This window comes from Homarus americanus, unplaced genomic scaffold (genome assembly GCF_018991925.1).
Source record: "Homarus americanus isolate GMGI-L3 unplaced genomic scaffold, GMGI_Hamer_2.0 scaffold11022, whole genome shotgun sequence".
In the NCBI taxonomy this organism is placed as follows: domain Eukaryota; kingdom Metazoa; phylum Arthropoda; class Malacostraca; order Decapoda; family Nephropidae; genus Homarus; species Homarus americanus.
Window position 1 is genome coordinate 340674 of NW_024737068.1, and position 21927 is coordinate 362600.

At 39.0% G+C, this 21927-nt stretch overlaps 1 protein-coding gene across 1 annotated transcript; it reads right to left on the minus strand.

The window, feature by feature from the left end:
• Positions 1 to 459: 459 nt before the first annotated feature.
• On the minus strand, positions 460 to 13483 carry LOC121872872 (F-box only protein 28-like). The gene is made up of 8 exons (XM_042375935.1): positions 13266 to 13483; positions 9903 to 9992; positions 7971 to 8129; positions 7621 to 7837; positions 6420 to 6568; positions 4983 to 5096; positions 4378 to 4623; positions 460 to 3285 (listed from the first exon to the last, which is right to left on the minus strand). Exons 1-8 carry the CDS (start codon positions 13380 to 13382, stop codon positions 2878 to 2880), a joined length of 1500 nt encoding a protein of 499 aa, XP_042231869.1. The 5' UTR covers positions 13383 to 13483; the 3' UTR covers positions 460 to 2877.
• Positions 13484 to 21927: the final 8444 nt, after the last annotated feature.

The window sequence follows — 21927 nt, forward strand, 5'->3', positions numbered from 1 at the left end:
AGGAGGAGCCACCCTCTGGGTCTCAGTGACTCACCACCCTCCTCCTCTCCACCACCCACCACACTCTCGCTCCACCTCCGCCCATCAGTGAGTACAATACAAAATGATTTACCGGTAGTTTATTTATCTTTCTGGATGTATAATATAGTATACTATTTTCTATAAAAATTCCATTGAATTTAAGTACAGCTCCTCCCCGACTTATGACGGGGTTAGGGACCCAAATCCAGGTTGTAAGTCGAATTGGTCGCAAGTCGAAAATGCGAAAATAATACATAGAAAATCTAAAATGGGTGTCTCTTTTTCTTCTCAGCACCACAAAACTCTAACTTTTAAGCTTGCCAGCCATTTTAAAGTGAATTACAAACAAAAATTTTGTCAGTACACAGCGCGATCACTAACGTCGGGACTCGAAAATACATAATTTGAAAAATATTTGGTACGACTGAGGCAGTCGCATGTCCGGGTTGTCGTAAGTCGAGGAGTGGCTGTATATGTAATGTATTTTATGGGTCAAAGGGAGGCTGGGGAACGTAACTCCCATATTGTATCTATTTCTTATGGGGAAAATTGATCCACTTAACGTTGTTTCTGTTAACGTCGCGATTTTCAGGAACGAAACCACGAAGTTAAGCGAGGACTTACTGTACTACATAAGAACACTAAACAAAAAGTAATGAACTTCATGAAATATTCCTACAAAGCAGAGCTACTACACATGAATGTCAACACAAACAGCAATCCCAACAATAAGCTAAAAGAACAACAATCCCATGCATGCACAACCTGAATCCTGTCTACAAGTTACAGACCATAATATTCTCACATTCTGATGATGCACGGTGGCCTAGGTACGTCATACAGGATAGTTACTGTAGCATTCTAGTGAAAAAATGGATGCATCATTCACTGTAAAAAAATAAAATAAAAATTCCATAAATCATTTTTACATCATACGGCTTCAAATACATGCCAGAACTTTCCCAGAAAATTCAAGTGTGAATACTGTAAGTTTGTTAAAAATAGTTATTGGTGCTCAACAAACTACTGTACTGTAACTGTACTGTAATTGTGTGTACTGTACTGTAATAATTTTTATACAGTTATAATACTCCAATGGCTGCACTGGTGGTGCAGTCATTTTTTTTATTCAGTATCATTGGGGAATACAGTAATTTACAATTATAAAAACAGCATGTAAATAATAATACAGTCAGATCCCACCCAACAATCATCTAGTACAGCATTTTTAATTATTTATTTATCGTATTACAGAGCTTCAATTACAAACAAATCCATGCACTGTATATAAAAAGAATCTAATAAAAAACATTAATATTAAAATTGCTCGTACAAAAATGCTGGGCAGGTGACCGCTAGTGCTGCCCCTTGGTTTACCTCAGAGGGTGAAGGCCAGCCTCATCACCCAAAACAATAAAGGATTTCCTGACAACAGTACAGCATTGGATACAACTTTACCGGTCATGCATAATGGTATTCTCAGAGCATATTAAGCATGTCATATTCTACTAAATAGTTTATACTACATGTACAATATATTATTTGTAGTAATATTTAGTGTGTTATACAGTACACAATGTTAATTTGTAAAAATCTTACTGTGAACATATTTCTAATAGATGCTGTTATGAGGTTTACAAAAGTCAGCCAATGGATGAAAATGTCGATGCAAAACCTCATCACACTAAATAAAACTGTAAATTAAATCATAACCTCACGAGCCATAACATTATGAAGAGGTTACCAGAAAAAACACGAGCCTGATTGACAATGAGAACACAACAGTGAGAGACAACTGTTCTTAACTAAATCACTTTTTTGTTGATCTTTACCATTACAAGATCTGATGGTTAAGGTTTTTCATAATACAGTACTTGTATTACTGTACCTGTTTATACTGTACTTATGACTTTTCTTAATTCATAATGATATAAACCTCATATGTTCACAATTACAGTCTAATGGTACTGTACTAATATATACAGTATATTATTTTGCTACAACCTGGATTGGAAGCTTCTTGTTAAAATCATTGATCTTGACAACAGTGTGTAAAGTCTTCTCGAACCTAAAGTATAGACCTAAATTAAATAGCAAATTCATGGGACTACAGTACTACCACCACTGGTAATATCTTTGTAGCAAATCTCATATTTCTAGGATAAACATTTTCCAATTTGTTGGAAGTTTCATCTGATGCTTTGTTTTCCCACTGCAAAGACTCACACATCACTACACTTCAGAGATACAGCAAAAGTATCATGTATCCAATCTGTTTATGCTCTCCTTGAACACAACACCCAAGCAAAAACCCAGACACCGCATATATGTGATATAAAAAAGCATATGTTTGAAGACAGTTCTCCATGTAAACCCGAATAAGAAAATGACAAATACACATACAGCATTAGTAAAAGAAGATCAAGCAAGTACCTTTAATGGCACAATAATATGGACTATTACCCCCCAGGTGTGGGTTAACCAATACACAGGTGGAGGAGGACTGGTAGGGTAATATTTGTTATCTTGTGTACACACCTTGTCAATGGTGTCATCATGGTGGGTCCCTAAACTAAAGCTACACTTCAAACATTGGAGTTGCTGTCTTATGGGACATAAACAGTGTTATGGATGTATTTTCAGAGTTTTGATAAGTTTATAATTAATACAAATTTAAGACTGGATAATGTTGACATAAGCCATATACAGTATGTATATGCAATGATACCACATGGTTTGTTACAACAAACAGTATAGTCTGTCTATCCTATTTGGTAAAAATAATTGTTATTCATTCAGATTGTATGGATATATACATACTTTACACCATAACTACAATATCGTACTACTGTACCTTTACATCTTGGTCCACTTAGCCTGTGGTGTATCTTGAAATCCCTCTTCTTCAGATAATTTTCTCTTTTTATATTTCTTGCCATGTGACTTACCACTAGAGGCTGCCACCTCACACACATTCTGGGATGTGGATGGTGAGCTGTCCTCACCTTGTGTTGTGGACGAAGAAGGATCGTGCACCGATGATGGAGATTGTGGAAAAGATATTTGTCTACCTGGGCTCGTTCCTAAACTACTTGATTGGCTCATAACACAAGTAGAATATGAGGTGGTGGATGATGCTGCATGACCTGGAGACATGCCGAGTGCTATCCCTCCTGATGAGTAACCTTGCATTGGTGGTGTAAGGTATGCTGGCGATGATAGCTGACCAGGAGTTAAATTGACCGGGAGCAAGTTTGGCTGCATCTGTGAGAATAAATAAAATAAAAATAAGACTGTAGAACTGGCACATGTAATATGAGAACTAATAACAGGATAAGTGAAGAGAATGACATTTCTCCAATTGATGGTTTCTTTTACTGGTTACAATTACACTTCATCACCACCCAGTTGTCTGCCATAATTTCCTTTGTGTATTGCTTAACACTCATCACTTTCGTCTACTCTCTATCCTGAGCACAGTGATGTAGAAACCCCTTTGTATATTCTTATTTCTCCAGTATAAGTACAGTACACACAGATGGTTAGGGTGGGTTAAATTAGGTTCATTTTAGTGACAGCCACACTGCATTGCACAATTTTCCTAGTAAAATAATCTCAAGTCTTCTCCATTACGTTGCCTCTAAGTTCACAATAGTTATGTTTTTTCCCTTATAAACTGTGTACTCCCTGTACTGAACCTCTCAACACACATATCTATTTGTGTCTCTCCTTTTCCTTTCATTCCAGGTACTCTCCATATTTCTCCACAATCACCTCCAATTCCTCATCACCAACTCCTGACTTTAACCCTTTCGCTGCAATTCCTGCACTTGCCATTTTATTCTGGCCACCGTCAGACTATTTTATTCAGCTTAGAGTAACCTCCCGCAGCCAGAGGGTTAAATCTCCCATCAATACTTCCTTTCTCTCACAACTATAAGTCTTCCCAGAGTTCCTTTTCTTCTCATTCCCAGGTGCACATGTACTCCTTACAACCAACAATACCAATAATCCCTTTACTCTTAATGCTGGAACAGCCTTGAAGTCATTTGATGCCGTGCTCTCCTGTCATCCACATATTCTGCTACGTTTTCTTCCATATTCCTTGCCTTTACTTCTCATGCATTTTTCATCTAATCTTTCTATCTCCATAGTCTTCTTATCTCTCATGCTATACACCTCTTTATTACCAACTTGTTTTATCCACCTTTCATTTCCCATTCTCTATATATGACCACAACACCTTAGCAGCTCTTTTCTTTAATTTATGTTTTCCCAGTCACTATGTTAACTGTTACAAGGAAAGTATAGCCAATGACAGGAAGAACAAGACTAGGTGTGTCAAAAACCAATTACCATATTAGCTGCTACAAAGACAGTGGAGCCAATGGTAGGAGCTGCAATATTAGGCGAGCCATAAAACTGTTGGTTCTTCTCCTCTCGTGGCCAATTTCCATCAGTTTTGTTGTTATTGTTGTTGCTGTTGCTACTGCTGCTGCTGCTGCTGCTACTTGAACCACCATTAGAATCCTCTTTCATGCGTGCCATATCAGCCAGAACTTCACTAAAACGCTGCTCTTGTTCCAGGAGTTTGCGATTCACCTAAAAAAAAAGAAAAAAAAAGATGCTGTTTGATTGTGTGAAAGAAATCTCATCTTTACTCTTACTTCCACGAACATGATAATATACTATGAATCCTTACAGCTATGAACCAAATACCTGTGATCAATCCTGTGGTTGTGTTTATGAGGCACACATCCCCCACCCCAGCAAGAATTAATTAAACTTCTTCATAATTAAATTAGAAAATCCAAAATGTATAAGATAGAAACCTAACCTAACCTTGGTACTCTATTATGGATATTTCTCTGGGTATCATCCTACTACCAAACTTGAATGGAAGGGATGAATGGTATGAACAGGTGCAAACAGGTCAAAACAGATGAACAGGTCAAACAAACCTCTGTGAGTTTTCCTTCTTGGCTAGTGAGTTTGACCGTCTGCTCTGACAAGATACGGTTCTGCTCCAGGGCCACCCGCTCCTGCTCGCTTACCTTCCTCCGCATCTCGTTAAACTGCAAGACACGCACATTGATATGATACCATTTACCAACTGCAATTCTCCATATTGGTATTAACGATCTCCAAATGACTACCACAGTGAGACCTCCATATAACGGACTTCTTTCATCATATAAACTCTTAAATGGGGAGGTCACACCTAATGGAACCTCGATATAAGACTTTCATCTCTATATAGTTCATTAAATGGAAGTTTCACATCTAATGGACCCTTAATATAATGGGCTTTCCCTTCCCTATAGTTCATTAAAAGGAAGTTTCACTGTACTGTATTGTGTTCACTGACCATAATTATCCTTCAACAACAAAAAAAAATGTACAAGTTAACTGTCTTTCCTTTCCCTCTATCACAAAGGCTGGCACGAGAAATCCTGCTCCACTTTTTCACCATTAATCTTGAAAAAACAAAAATGTTTTTTTTCATAAAATTGTCAAGTATATTCTAATGTGTACTTGTATATATTAAAATAACTAGATATATGCTGATTAATCATTCCTTGGGTATTATAGTGGTTATAAGGTGTTAGGTTTTAAATGCAGGAAAGTGGTTTTCTTACCGTAGAACTCAGATACCTTCACGCTGATTACTCACCCAGGAGATTATGGTGTATCACTACGTAGAATTTCACTCTGCTTCCAGCATTCAATGCATTGTGTACTTGATAAATGATGATTTAATGAATTCCATGAACTTCCAACATCCATCTAAGTTATTGGTTATACTTTGTCATAACCAGTCAGTCATTACCTTTAATAATAATAATAATAGAGGGGTCACAGATACGGGCAGATAATTGCACTTACGTTTATTTGGCACAATTCCATACACTGGACTTATAATTTGCATGGATAGGTCAGTCACTCACATTTGCGCCACAGTACCATAAGTTATAAGGGAGAGTTTGTCAACCTGGAGACTTAATCGTTAGGTCTGTTAGGCCGGCCTGGAGTGCTCTTGTAGCAAACAGGCCCTCACCAGTGATCACTTCCTTTACAGGGTGCGTTAACTTTTCGCTGGACTTGACAACAATCTCGGGAATTTGCACACACGGGCTCGTAGCACTGGTAGGACTGTATGGCCCCTGTTCTAAATCCGCGGAGCAGGAGGTCTCCTCTCACCCAAGGTCTAAAGCCCACTGACTAAAATGTGGTTTTGAGGCGTGAAATGACCCCTATGGGCTGGCCGGGTACCTTATCTCTACCTAAACAACATTTGGGATGGGTTGTGCGGGAGGCCCAACGCAACCCATTACATAAGGGAATATTTTATAATAACCAAACACTAAAAAAGAGAGATAACATAAAATAAACAATACCTTAGACTTCATATCAGAAACTTCCTTCTTGAGAGTGCTGATAGTGTTCTTGTAGGAGGCAAAAAGATGAGGGGAGTCTTCTGTTGATGATGATGGTGTCGCGAGGGATTTGTTGAGGGATGAACCAGCTGTGCTTGACGTAGGTGATGCTGTCATATACATCATCAGTTAATTAGTTTTCATGTGAACAAGAAGACCTGCCGAAGATCCCCTCACAGAAAAATTGGTAGACTTTCATTGTGGAGATATGGACAAAATACTGATACACGCAACAAATAATAAAATGGGGGAATTCCCTTTATGATATTTGGGATAATTTTTATAAACTTAAGATGTCACAAGAATATGAAGACCATTAATGATGAGAAGGTTTGAATATGGAAGATCAATGCTGAAATCTCACTTTGTGATAGTTGTCACACTTTAAAGCTATTTATCATACGGTGTTATGTTCCTCTGGATATGTCAATCACCCTTCCCTTCCACTCAGCACTATCAGTCCTGAATGAGGGGAAGCAATCAACAAACTAGGACTAGTGTCTACAATCTCGAACTCGAGTAAATCCGACTTGATCCGCCTGTTTCCTCGCCCGAACTAGTTCAAGTCACAAAAATCCAAGAAAAATGGAGTCTCTGAGCTACCTGACTCTGGGCTCCATCAGGTAGAGGGATCTCAGTACAGTATTCATCTTCCATACCTGGCTATCTCCCCTAACCCAGGTGGCTCTCATAATACTAAGTCAGCCAAACATGATGAAAGATATAGTGCTACAAAGTTCCAGGATTGCACAGTCAAACACCCACTATGAGCATTGACCTGTTGTATTAACCAGGTCTGGAAGGTTTATACTGTTCTTGCTTTATCCTGAACCTTTCTGGAAATCCTAAGTCACCAGAATCCAGAGACTCAATGTCTTGTTAGAGATTAGGTAAAAATGTTGTCAAATAAAAAGGCTCTGTAAATAAATACAACACAAGCTTACCAAAGAACCTACAGTGTAGTGAAGCCATTTGCACCAGCTATACACCAAACTTAAAATTAACCTACACTTCATAAAATACAAGGGAAATTAAATAACCCAAAGCTATTTATCTATCACCCAAGTATGTACCGACAGAAGAAAAGACAAATAGATGCTGTGAAAAGCTATAAGTTCATAGGCTCTTCAGGCCAGATAAACTAAAAATTAATGATACTTACATGAGAGAGGGGAGAATGAGGAGTATGGCGTGGACAGTGAGAAGCGCGGGGAGGATGGCGTCAATGGTGTGAGCTTAAGGGGGCCAATAATCTTCTCCTCGAAGTGTTCCATCGCCATACTGGATATGTCCCGGAGTTCTGTCAGTATTTCAGTCGTCCGAGGTAACGTCTTGTTGGACTGGATGAAACGCAACACTCGATATATTTCATCTATGACCTGTAACAAGGTAATTCTTGGTGATGGTTTGTCTGATTTCCAACCCATACTAATCAAGTACAGTATATTTAAAAACAGAATTACTTATGACCTTATAATGTACTGTACTGTACCTTGATATCCTTGAACCCACCTTTCCTGGGATGAAGCAACACATGTGACAGTCAATATATTTATTGAAGGTCATATTGAGCAGTGACAACCTTGTCTCGATGGCAGTCAGAATGTCACAGTGGCGGGAGAGGGGATGGTTCCGACGCTCAGACTCTCGGCGAGGTAATTGGCTCTTTACCTGTAAAAAATTTAAGACATGAGATGGGTGCTATAGCCTTCACTGGACTAAAGGACAAGTGAACTGATATTCAGATAAATAATGCTAAACAATAACACATTCTTATCTGCAAGAATAAAAAAAGGGTTAAATGTACTGTATTATGGTAACATTCTACAAAATAAGTCTTCATAGGTCTACCATGTTAGGTCACTGCTATGTATAACAAGACTGAGAATATAATGACCCCAATGATGATCATTTGATTCCTTGACCGTATACTGTAGTAGGATGAGGAGAACCAGATTTAAACTTGTGTGAAGAGAAGTTTGTGCCTGGTGAAGACTCTTCTCAGAGAGACTAAACTAATAAACTGATATAGCTACATGGAGAGGGAATGAAGCAGATGGCACCGACACCTTGTGAAGTGGTAGATGTGAGAACGAGGGAATAAATGATACATTAAGATGGGAAATGTTGTCAAATCTCAGTTTGTATGTAAAGACACTGTGTACTGTACAAAAAGGGTCACCATGTGGTATCCCAGCAGAGGTAGAAAAAGAGAGTGCCAAAGAACCTAATGGGGAGATGGAGATCATGAGCAACGATGGAATAAAATGGTTGCATTCGAGCACAGAATCAAGATGAACGGAAAAACTGCGATGAAATGTGAGTAACAATAGGAGTTAAGTGAGAAGAAAATACTGTATGGAAAGCAACACAAGGCAAGACCATCCACCAGAGAGTAGAGGACATGTGTGGTAATACTGTACAGTATGACGAGATGGAAAAGCTAACTTTGTGGTGGAATGAAGAGTTAACACCTTCATCTCCTGGGTCGACTTCCAGCCATCATTGCTGTATCCTGGATATGTCACTTTGCTTTAACTGTGTATCGGAGAGTCTTGTCCAATGCAGGGGATACGTTCTTGAATAATACCGTGTTGAGTGAATCTGTGGTGGGCAAACTTAATACCTCATGGGAAAAACAGGGTAAGGGGACGTTGAAAATAAAGCCCTAACCAAACCCCATGTGTAGAAAGACCCTTCTAACTCAGACTTGTGTAAGTTGAACAAGATAATCCTAACCAGGTTGGAAGTCTAGATAAAGCAGACCCTATATAGCTCATTATTTCTTGTGGGAGAAAAATAAAAATAATTTAAATCACAAAATTTGTCTCTTCTACTTAATCAGTCAGTCAGATTCTACCAATAAGAAAATACAGTACCAGAAAATTGTGCTTTATAAAATTGTTGGCTTGGTCCACCGAGTGATCCACTGTACAGTACAGTATACATTTGTTGCATATTTACCCCAAATACAGCTCACGTCTAGGGATGCCTCACACTCACTCCTGCTCTTATATTCCATACACAACATCTTAAACTGACTCTATTTTGATGATATTTTTGTAATATTTTCTATGTAGTACTCCCTATTTTATCACCCTGACCAGTACAGGTGGTAGTGATGAGTGTAGGGCTAATTGAGTACATACACATATAAAACATTGCTGATACAGTGGTAGTTATGGATTAACACTCATCTCTCAGGGAATATATTAAGTCATCAAGTCTAATTTTTCAAAGCAGTCCCAAAGGTTTTTACACTACACTACACACTGTCTTCATATATCTTTTACTCATCTACACCTAAAGGAGTTAATATTAACAGAAACAAGCTCAAGTGTAAGCATATGTAAAGTTCCCAGAATAACAAAGCACATTTTAATAGCAATGAAGATAAACAGTCAGTACAACACCACACCACCTGTAATACCGGTATTTGCTTACCTCCTTAAGGCACTTGGCTTGGTATCTCTCCACCCTCCTGAACCCCTTGTTAAGGAGCATCTGATTCATTTGATTAAATCTTTTACAAACCTGCAAAAAGGGGGGAGAGTTTGAGTCCCTCTATCCACTAATAAGAACATTAATATATCAGCAACAGCAATGAAGAAATCAGATACAGAATATTCACAACTGTGACTAGGTATCAGCTGCACTGAATTATGAAGCCATAAATAGTAGCTATTATCAGTGACTAAGTACAGAGGCCAATTACATAAAGCTTTGATGAATGATGACAGTCTATGATGACAGTCTAAAAATGTTTTATTTCAGTTCTGATACTTGTTTACCTTTCATTTTACCTTTGGTTTCACATTTTTCTTTCAGTAAAGAAATTTCTCAAAGGTATTACAGGTTGTACCCCTCTAGCCCGGCAACCTCGGGACCTGACCGGTGCCGGACCATGGAAATTGCCGGATCATGGAAATTCACCCTTTTCCTGGATAGATAGTGACTTGTGCTTATGCTTGGAAGCACTAGCACCACTTTCTCTGCTTCATGGTCTCTTTGAAGACATATTGAAGGGTTAAATGTCGTATAGTAGCTTCTCAAATTTCGCGAGTTTTTAATTCTTAACGTATTTTATTGGAACACATAAAAAAATAAATAAATAAAAATTTTGACGGCGGAAACTTGAATTTCGACGGGTTTGAACGGCCCGCCAACATGCAGACGACGTGCATAATCGTGTAAACAGCGTCATTTCTCTTATGTACAAAAGATTCATTATTGTTTATTACTGAATGTCTTTTTTAATGAATTAATGTTTATGTGTGCAAAATGAGCAATACAATTCATTAATAATACGTAGAATATTAAAACACACGAGGAAATGACACAGCACTGTTTATGTTGATTACAAAACCAGTGACTGATTGGTTCTACATATAAAACTGAAGAAAATAAGACCTTGGCTGTAGCTGTAGTAAAATTAATATGGTTGTTTTAAGTAATGTTATTTAATGTTAATAAATGGAACAATAAAAGTAGCTAACGATAATGGTAAAGAAAAAAGAGAGATCGCGTATGCAAGTGCGCATGCGCACACGTGGAAACATATCGTCATTACTTTAAATAAGAATATGAAAGCAACACTTATTTACTGTTCATATATATTTTAATTAATGTTTCTGAATTTGTTTTTATTGAATTATTGTTTGTGTGTGCAAAATTAACAATACAATTTATTAATAATACGTGGAATATTAGAGGAGACGAGACGGCTGCCGGCATTGTTTATGTTAAAGCTTACAAAACCAGTGACTGATTGGTTCTACATATAAAACTGAAGAAAATAAGACCCTGATTTTAGCTGTAGTAAAATTAATGTAAAAAAATTAATATGGTTGTTTGAAGTACCTGTAATGTTATTTAATATTAATAAATGGAACAATATAAGTAGCTAACCTTTAAGGTTAAAAAACAGTGAGGCTGCGCGTATGTAAGTGCGCACATGTGAAAACATATCGTCATTACTCTACATAAGAATATGAAAGCAACACTTATTTACTGCTCATATATATTGAAGGGTTAAATGTTGTACTCTGTATAGACAAGCAGAGAGAGAGAGAGCAGCCGAACTGCCGGATGTAAACAAACCTTAATTTCCCCGGCTTTGTTTTTTTTTTTTAGGGGATTAGCCCACCCGGGCATAGGTCACTGACCCACATTGGGGCCTGAGGGCAAAAATTTAATACTCCTGTAATAATAATAATAATTCAGATAAGTAAAAAAAAAAAAAGAGCTGCCTATCTACCTATTGGACAAACTAAAGTCATTCCGGACCACGGGAGTTTCCGGACCACAGAATGCCGGACTAGAGAGGTACAACCTGTATTGCGTTACACACCGTTCATTCCTACCACTAATCTATTATCATATTCGAATAAGACGTCTAATTATAAGATAATTTTCATCTATTACATTACCGGCGGAAATGTATAATAACTGAGATAGCTTTTCCCCCAAAAAGTCTATTTTCTTCCATTCACCTCCCGCCATTATCGTCTGCCTCTCTCCCAACCCTGCATGTCTCTTGCATCTCCTTCATAAATCATTACGCGCATGCGTACCCGCAAACGTCACGCGGCTAATCAAAAACGTTTTTGCTTTTAGAACCAATTAAAATGATTTTGGGTTTAATTTAGAGTATATTTGGCACAATCAAAATCGAGTTTTATTTTGGGTCTCTCATATTTTGAAATTCAAGTTCAGTTCCGACCATGGAAGTCTGCGATGGATGTCACTTAAAGTATATGGAGCTGATTGCGAGTTTTTGGAAAAAAACGTAGAAACTATAGTATTTTTTCGATCGCATGGTGTTCTTCCAACCTCAGTAAAGTGTACTAAGAGCAAGACGGAATGTAAATATTGCAAAGACCAACATATGTGGTGTTGTGTAAGAATCCCAGAATCCAACGACGAACAAGAACCAGGCCAATAAGGTAAGAAATAGGTGATTGCATCATATGGTGAGAGTCAGTTAAGTTAGGTTAAGTTAGGTTAGGTTTTTCTAGTGTTTTTTTTGTGTATTTTTTAGTCGCTTAGCCACTTTTTTTTTGGAAAACGTCAAACGAAAAAAAAAATCGCAAAAAAACGGCAAATTTCCGCCAAAAATGAAGGTCATATTTGGTCTAAATACACACAAATACACTAGAAAAATATATTTTTTACTTGCTAAAAGTGAACGGTGCGACAATGCAAATTTACCTTCTCAAAAGTAAATCTTGAAGTTTATCATCATTTCTGACACTTTTATATATATTTTGTATTTATGTTTCATGCAAAAAATATTCTCTAAAAAGGGAAAACCCAAAGGTGCCTAAAGTTCCTCCTCCTCAGGAGTCTCGCATCTTAAGTATTAGCTAACTCAGCCATGATCAATCAGAACAAATGCTGGACAAATAGTGGAAGTGGGTAAAGGTCCGTGATAGGTTAAATAACCACTGCCAAAAACATCAGAAAACAAAGGTAAATCTGGGTGGTTCGTTTGTCACATATGGTTTATTGGAGCTGCCCAGTTAGGTTTTCCTGAGTACATACTCCTTCTGGAAGTAATACATGATTTCCAGCCATGGAAATCACTGGTAAGTGTAGATTGTATCTAGATTATTCTAACTATACATTTCTTCTAATTCAGCTGAACTGTATTAAGAAAATTAAAGTGAAACATTAACAAAAACCTACGTTGCTGGAATATTTACCTCTAAACTATCTTAACTTTTACAATAAACAGCAATAAACTAAGGTCACCCTGTTGCGTAAATCAGGTTTTACAATAACTAAAATCTGCAGTAAAGAACTTACTATTCGCAGGTGGGAAAGTTCTTCATAGGCGAGGTAACTGAGGGTCTTCTCCACCACTATTTCTGGCAGATCCAAGAAATTGAGATAGCTGCCCTTGCCTACCATCCTGGATTTCATTTATGTGCTTCTGATTCAAAAAAAAATCATGGCGAGGACGTGTGTCTGTCGAAACCAATACCAAAACAATAGGACAAGAGACGACCGTTTGGCGTCACTGAAACACAAGTGACACCCGAGACAGAATATCTTATTATTTACACACACTATAATATATATATTATACAGTATAGTGTGTGTATATATACTGTGTGTGTGTTTTACACAAATAGAGATAACTTTTATACATTCTTTTTTAATCTGACGTGCCATAGACTTTTTTTTTTTTACTATTATCTTCTTCGCCACTGATCGGCTCGTTAGCCGCTTGGACGGTCGGTCACGTCTTTGTAATGCACTGGTTCCTGAATGTATCTGGACAAGTCTGGTCTTGAAAGAGCTTTCTCGGGCCCCCTCGCTGGGAAAATTATTAAAAAAATAAAATAAATAAATACACTCAGTGCCGTCACAAGACTCTCCAGGCAGAATGTTCCAAGAGTTCACAATTCTCACAGTTTTCTGGACTTTCGGCTTCTTCAGCCTTGAGGCGGTCCGACTAATTACCCAAATGTACCCAAATGTAGCAAAATGTAGCAGCAATGAAGTCAAATAATGGTCCTACATGAATTAATCGGACTGCTAATCACTTCTCGACTAGTATTTGGTGTCACAAAGTCACAAAAAAATTGGAAAACTTACTTTAATCTGAGTTAATAGATCGCGTGCATGTACCGAGGGAGCGAGTAATTAACCAAATGTAGCCACAATGAAGTCAAATGATGGTCCTACAAGCGTAAATCGGGCTGTGAATCACTTCTCGATTATTATTTGGTGTCATAAAGTCACAAAAAATTGGTAAACTTAATTTAATCTGAGTTGTGTTGTGTTGGGTTAGGTCAGGTTAGGTTAGGTTAGGTACATGCACTCGATCTATTAACTCAGATCAAATTAAGTTTACCAATTTTTTGTGACTTCGTGACACCAAACACCAGTCGAGAAGTGATTGGCAGTCCGATTTATTCATGTAGGACCATCATTTGACTTCATTGCGGCTACATTTAGGTACATTTGGGTAATTAGTCGGACCCGCCTTGAGGTGTGACCCCTTGTGGGACGGGCGTCCGCCAGCTCCAGGTATGTACAGTACACTCGACTGAGTAGTGATCTCTGGGATGTTTATACACTTTAATTAGGTCACCCCTTGCCCGTCTGTAGTATAAGCTAGGCAGTTACAGGCGTTCTAATCTCTCTGAGTAGCTGAGGTGCCGTAGTGCAGGAGACAGTCTGGTGGCCCTCCTTTGGATATTTTCAATCAACTGACAGTCTCTAGTGTATCTCGGGGACCAGACAGTACTCCAGACGGGGAAGCACGTTACTCTTTGAAGAGTGTTACGGGGGACCTAAGTCTTGCGAGGGACGGACCGTCAAGATATCTGAATGACCTTCTTATAAGACCTACTAGTTTAGTTGCTTGATTCACCTTCTTCCCACAATGACCCGAGAACTTCAGTTCATTGTTAACAAACAAACTCAGGTCCTTTTCTCTATTAATGCAGTTTTTTCGTCCCGCTGGGACATGTGATACGCCTCCTTACTGTTGGTACGTAGATGCATTCCCTTACACTTCGTAACATTAGCTGCCATTTCGTCGACCATTCATGAAGCTCAAAGAGATGTTTCTGTAGCTCTTCTGTCCTGCGTGGCAGTGAGAAGTGATACCACCCTCAGTGTCAAGACCTGACTAAATTACTCAGAATAGACAAACTGTACTACAAGCTTTGTCAATAATTTTTTTAGACTTAAACTAACTGTAGCTCTTCGCAATTTGTGAGGTTCTCAATTTCCCTGAATAAGATCATGCATATAATTATAATGCATATAAATAAAGTTTCATTCCTAACATAATCTAACTTGACGACCTTGCAGGGGTATGAGTTATTGTCCCTATTTAACACACACACACACACACACACACACACACACAATGCGACTGTCAGCAAGAGATATACTCGTACACACAGCCTATCAATGTTTTTTTCTTTTCGTTGCTTATCAGGCTTGAGAACAAACACCCGCTACTGCCTCACAGTGTGTTCATCATATGACCGTATCTATTAAATACTTTTTACTGTTATTACACACTGCGTACAAGCAAGAAATACAACCATAAAAGCCATTTGATATTTAAAAAACGGCTTTAACCATAAGTAAAATAATGTAGCCTACATACTGAAGTTTGTTCTAGAAATTAAGTATATCAGTTATATCTACCAAAACATCCTAACCAAACTGCATAATTTCATTGCTACTTAACTTCATGACTAAGCTATGAAATTTTATAGTCTTGAATTTATGCAGTTTGATGCATAATTTTATGGATCCATAATTTCACTGAACTCCGGCAATGATACACCTCACTTTGATTAGAATGTCAACGGTTGCTTAGTTCATACTATCGAAGACCAAAGGCCGCTTTAATAGCAGTTTATAAGTAACTCAAGAAGCTTTACTCAGTCAAATGCACATATCTGTAGTAAGGGGAAAGTCGGCCCGAGATCACAGCCTCACGTTAAAGAAACTACCGGTACAGAAAATTGTAAATTCTAATTTCTCGACCCAATAAGCTGACCGGAAGCGAAGAGGATAAAGTAAATAGCATACAAACTACTAGCAGACTCGACCTCAACTCCAATGTCTGTGTCACTTGTGAATATGGGCTTATAAGACCTACTCTGAACAGTCCAGGGTAGGTCTTATGAGCTGGACTACACTACAGCAGGAGGTGCCAGAAGTGATAGTGGTGGTAGTGACTTTGGGTTATGGTGGCGGCAGGGGGTGGTAGTGGCTTGTGATTTCAGTGGTGGTAGAGAGTGGTAAAAGTGGTGGTAGGGGTGGAAATAATCGTGATGGCAAGAGGTGGCAGTAATGGTAGCGGTGGTAGGGACTAGGGAGGAGTAAAGAGATGGTGGTGGCAGAGAATGGTAATGATGATGATGATGATGGTTGCAGGAGTGGTGTCAGTAATGGTAGCAGAGAGGTGGTAATGATGATGATGGTTGCAGGAGTGGTGTCAGTAATGGTAGCAGAGAGGTGGTAATGATGATGATGGTTGCAGGAGTGGTGTCAGAAATGGTAGCAGAGAGGTGGTAATGATGATTATGGTTGCAGGAGTGGTGTCAGTAATGGTGGCAGAGAGGTGGTAATGATGATGATGGTTGCAGGAGTGGTGTCAGTATTGGTGGCAGAGGGGTGGTAATGATGATGGTTGCAGGAGTGGTGTCAGTAATGGTGGCAGAGGGGTGGTAATGATGATGGTTGCAGGAGTGGTGTCAGTATTGGTGGCAGAGGGTGGATATCGTGTTATCGGGTAAGTGATAAGCTTCCTGCATTATAATTTAAGATACTATAGCCAGATGCGGCCTCCCTACGTTATCAGAAATGAAAGCAGAAATGAGGTACTGATAAGCTTGCCTGCCGCCACCAGCCTACAGCAACACACCTCAGTCACTTCAACACCTGCTCGTTACGACTACACGGTTTCTACACCTACAGTGACTACAACACTCACCTCTACAGCCAAGCGTAAGTACACCTTGGTACCCGAAGCCAGTGAGGGTATTGTAATCTGTGGGCGTTGTAAAAGACATAATAATAATGATAATAATAATAAACGGTTTATTAATAGAGTTGCAGCCGGTGGCTGAAAATATACAGACTTACACTTGATTTAGACATAATGATATAATATGCGTTGAATACATTTACAGGGCTGTACAGTACATAAATCAGGAGTTGTTTATTATTTTAACAATATTTTAATATGTGCTCGTTATGTGTATACTGTAAGGTCAGGCTGTGAGGTCTTGTTACGAAAAAACAAGCGACAATATTTATTTTTTTAGTGACGTGATGGTTGGTTTCAGGTTAGGGGTTTGTTAAAACAATATCAGGTAAGGTTAGGTAAGGTTACTGTTACTTTAGGTTAGGTTAGGTTACTGTTACTTTAGGTTAGGTTTGGTTAGGTTAAAGAAACTAAACTTGCATTCCCTAGAAAGTTGAAGAGTGCGGGGAGATATGATAGAAGTATTTAGGTGGGTGAAAAGAATCAATAAGGGCGATATAGATAAAGTTCTAATAATATCAAAGTAGGATAGGACTCGTAGCAACGGATTTAAGTTGGATAAGTTTAGGTTTAGGAGGGAGATAGGGAGGAACTGGTTCACAAAGTGCTGGAACGCTGTAGAGTTTTAAAGGGAGGCTAGATAGATTCATGGATGATAGAGAGTGGTAGTAACTCTCGACAGGTGCTGCCATGCACAGACCAACCGGCCTATTGCAGACTCCTTATTTTCTTATGTTCTTATGTTATTATGTTAATTTAGGTTAATAGTAGGGGTAAGGTAAGCGTGTAATTTTTTAGGTTAGACAAGCGGGTGTAGTATGTGAGGTCTGGGTAGGCAAGCAGGTAGTATGTGAGGTCTGAGTGGACAATCAGGTGCTGTGACGGCACTGGGTGTGAGCCACCACACACAGGGTAACATACATTCTGGAGTTAGTCCAGTACATACCCAGTACTTGTCAACAGTGTGTAACAGGGACGTGACTTTCCATTCAAGCGGCTAACAGACCGGTCAGTAGCAAAAAGGATTATTAAAGGGTAAATTTGTAGGACAAATGCCTGGGTTGTCCAGCCATTTAAGGAAAATTTTGGTTTAATATTCCACATTGACCATTGACAAAACAAACTAAGACTACTTTATTCTGTAGCGTTAACGGCGGAAATTGATAGTTTTCGCGTATTTTAACTTTTTTTTATTTCACTTAAGAAAATACTGTCTACAAGTTCGCTGAAGCGTCGATGTTACATGATACTTGTGCACATGCGCTTAATTCTTGCCTTTATTTTTTATTTAAAATTTTACAGTTTACATATCTATAGAGACATTACATATTAATATATATTTGTCTTCTATGAAATATGTGGATGATTTTTCTTTTAAGATACATCTCACCATCCATTTATTACAAGATGTCCTATTTTTAATAATTCTTACTCAGCCAATCAGAGCAAGCCTCGATTTCAAGTGAGTTTGAATAGGTGGGGAAATGGCTTGTATGTGAAAGCCCGCACTTTGTGGGAGTGACGTGTAATTTCAACGCGGAATTGAGAAAGAAGCACCAGCTGTTGACATCATGGTGTTTCATTTGCTCAGTAAAGTGTCAAGGTGTAACATAGAACGTCTGCGGAAGGATTTAAGAGCTGGGTGCTCCATACCTCACAAGCTCATCAGAAGATCATAACCACTGCTGCACCACTTTCGCCTTCAAGTGGCATCACTTTATCTTCTCCATCAGTTAACGTAAGTTTTAGTTAGGTACAGCTAGGAGGTTAAGTCATGTCTTTCTGGTTTCTTTGGTTTGGTTAAGTTAGACATGTCTACTAACATTAGAGTTACACGTTCAATTCGAAGACAATGCCACCATGAAAATATATGCCTTCCTAAACCGAAGCTGTTATATACCGCCACCAGATTATGGACATTCGTAACGAGTCCCTTAACTTTCTTCTCTGTGTCTGTTGCTGAGCTTATGATCTACACAGTGTTAAACTTTCAGAAAACTGCCAAAGCAAATGTTTTTGAAGTGAGTGTTGTAAACTGTTGAAACAATCCGCCAGTGTTGTGACGGCACCCAGTGTGAGCTCATTCAAGACCAACAGACTTGACCAACGCCTGTGCCGGTACAGATACATTCAGGAGCCAGTACACGCCCATTACACCTTTTCACATATACGTTGAGACATTGTTATATATCTATTTGACAAATTTCATAACCGAATGACAGAACACATATCGAATGGCAATCTAAAATAACTGTTCGTTCATGCTAACGAAATGATTGACATAAGTTATGAAATTGACAGCCGTGAACAATAAACCGACTGTCTACATATAGTTTGAGAATGTAACAATTGGAGAATGACTGTTACCGCAAGCAGCAATGAGTAGGATGACACATAAACAAACATTGTGTTAGGCGGTAAGTCATGTCATGTTTATTGGGTGTGCCTGGCCGTATACAGTGTGTAGAGTACGGAGATGGTGGAGATGAGAGGCCCAGAGGAGGTTGGAGTGTGTGAGGGGAGTTTGTTTATGTATAATTATAATCACCTGACTCGGCCATAGCCGACCAGCCAGGGTGGGCCAGGCGATCAGGTGGGCATTTCAGTATAGCTACCCATATCTTAGAGGCAACACCTAACCTGGTTTCTCTCTAGACCAGCGGTTCTTAACCGGGGGGCACGCCTCCCTAAGGGGGCCTGAGTAATTTCTAGGGGGGCGAACCCAGAGCAAAAAATAAGGAATGGCCTTAACAGGTGTGTGTATGACCTTATTTGGATTTTCGTAGGGGGGGGGTGGAGGGGTTCTCGTTCCCCACAGATACTTCAAAATGTAAATGATAACTACGTCAATCAAAATGTAAAATTCCACTAAAACTGACTGAATTAAGGTAGTAATAATGTCGGTAAGTGTACGATAATTTGATGAAGAAACGATAATTTTGAGGCTCCAGTACGATAATTCACATTTGAAAAATTGTCAACACTGACTGAGACGATTTCTAGTGCCAGTCGTCCGTGACGTCCGTCCGTGACAACTTTCTATCTCACACTCATGCATTTCTTTCTTCAATTGAGCTATGATGTAGGGTAGACTTTTTATGAACGAAACAATAATGATAATTACTTATATCAATTGAAAAGAATGCTAATTGTTTCTTTTTAATAACGAGAATGAAATTTACCAACTCAAAATCACGCGTTGTCTACTTTGAGTGATGTTTATGGCCATGTGGTGGTGGTGGTGGTGGTTTTTATGATCATGGTTTTAAAATTTTATATGAAGGAAGGAGGGGGGCGTGGAGATGAGGACCAACTGCTATAGGGGGCGCGACCCTAAAAAGGTTAAGAACCACTGCTCTAGACTTTCAACACGTAAGTTTAACTGGTACTTATTGTGTACACAGGTAGACTGTGTCGATTGCATCATTTATCAGTGTAACAATATAGAAATATGGCAAATTGAGTACTCATTGAAGTGTTAAGATTAGACTAATTACATAGCTATGATTGTTATGTAAATATATATTGGATTAAACATTTATGTAGGAGTGCCTATGTATGACTTATTTGAAATATTAAATGAATTGTATTCAACACGTTTGACAAGATGTGCCACAGGCCCTGGTACCCTTGGAGGTCAGAGCAGGAAGGGATGGAATGCCATTCGCCATAAAAACGCGACTGGGTTGGACAGTGAATTGACCTGTGGGGCACCAAGACGCACAAGGAGTTTGCATGTCAGGATGCCTGATGACCGAAACTGTCGTGAGTCCTGAAACCCGTCTGGAAAGACAAGTTAAACTTTTTTGGGAGCTGGAAAGTGGGGACACAGGAGCCTTGCAGTCAGCAGCTCATTCACTTGAGGACAATAGAGTGTTGAGGTTATGGTCAGAGACAGGCATCAAAACTAATGGTCATTACCAATTTCCCATACCGTTCCGTAATGAGAACACGGAACTCCCAAACAACAAGGCCGTGGCGGAACGCCGACTAGATGGGCTTCGAAGGAGACTATCCAAGGACGCTCGGCTGCGACAAGGATACGTAGAGGAAATAAATAAACTGCTTGCTGAAGGATATGCTGAATCAGTGCCTAAGTGCCAGTTGGAGTCTGATACTGGACTGGTCTGGTATCTGCCTCATCACCCGGTGTTGAACCCTGTTAACGCTCATAGGAGCGTTATTGGTTTGTTGCTGGAGAAATAAACCCTCAACGTTGACTCGTACCATATAATTCGGTCAAAACCTGTTAAAAAACATTTCTCATATAACAAATGGTGTTATCTCAGGACATAGTATGAATGATACAATCAATATACAGTACATAGCCTGTTAACATCTTAAATATAACTCGCATGTTATAACTATTGATACAGGAGACAATTGGTATAATATGATCAAACTGCAGTACACAAATATACTTATTAAAGTTATTTAGAGTTTCTTAGCAGATTCTAATACTTCACGATCACTCACGTTTTAGGGTCTAGTGGTCTGAACCAACGTGTTGTCTGTCCTGTAGAAATCAGTAGACTACCCTCGAGGGCAATCTCAGCCCGGAGGCGAGGGCCATATGTTTTCGTATTGAAACACCTCAGCAGATTGGTCAGCAAATTCGTTGTCAACACTATATCTCTTATCTCATCCCCCCTCTCTCTCTCTCTCGCCTAGTTTATCTTATTATGGTTATCCCTCTCTTTCTCTCTCTTCTAGCTTATCTTACTGTGGCGGTAACAAACCCAAATAAGCCAAACAAAGTGCGCATAGTTTTTGACTGTGCAGCCAAACACAAAAGGAGTCCTGTTTAGGTTTCGCCAAGGACCTACAGCCATCATGGCAGATGTGGAGGCTATGTACCATCAAATCCATGTAGCGCCAGAACATCGAGATGCGTTAAGATTCCTCTGGTGGGAGAATGGGGACCTGAGTAGAGAGCCAGTAACT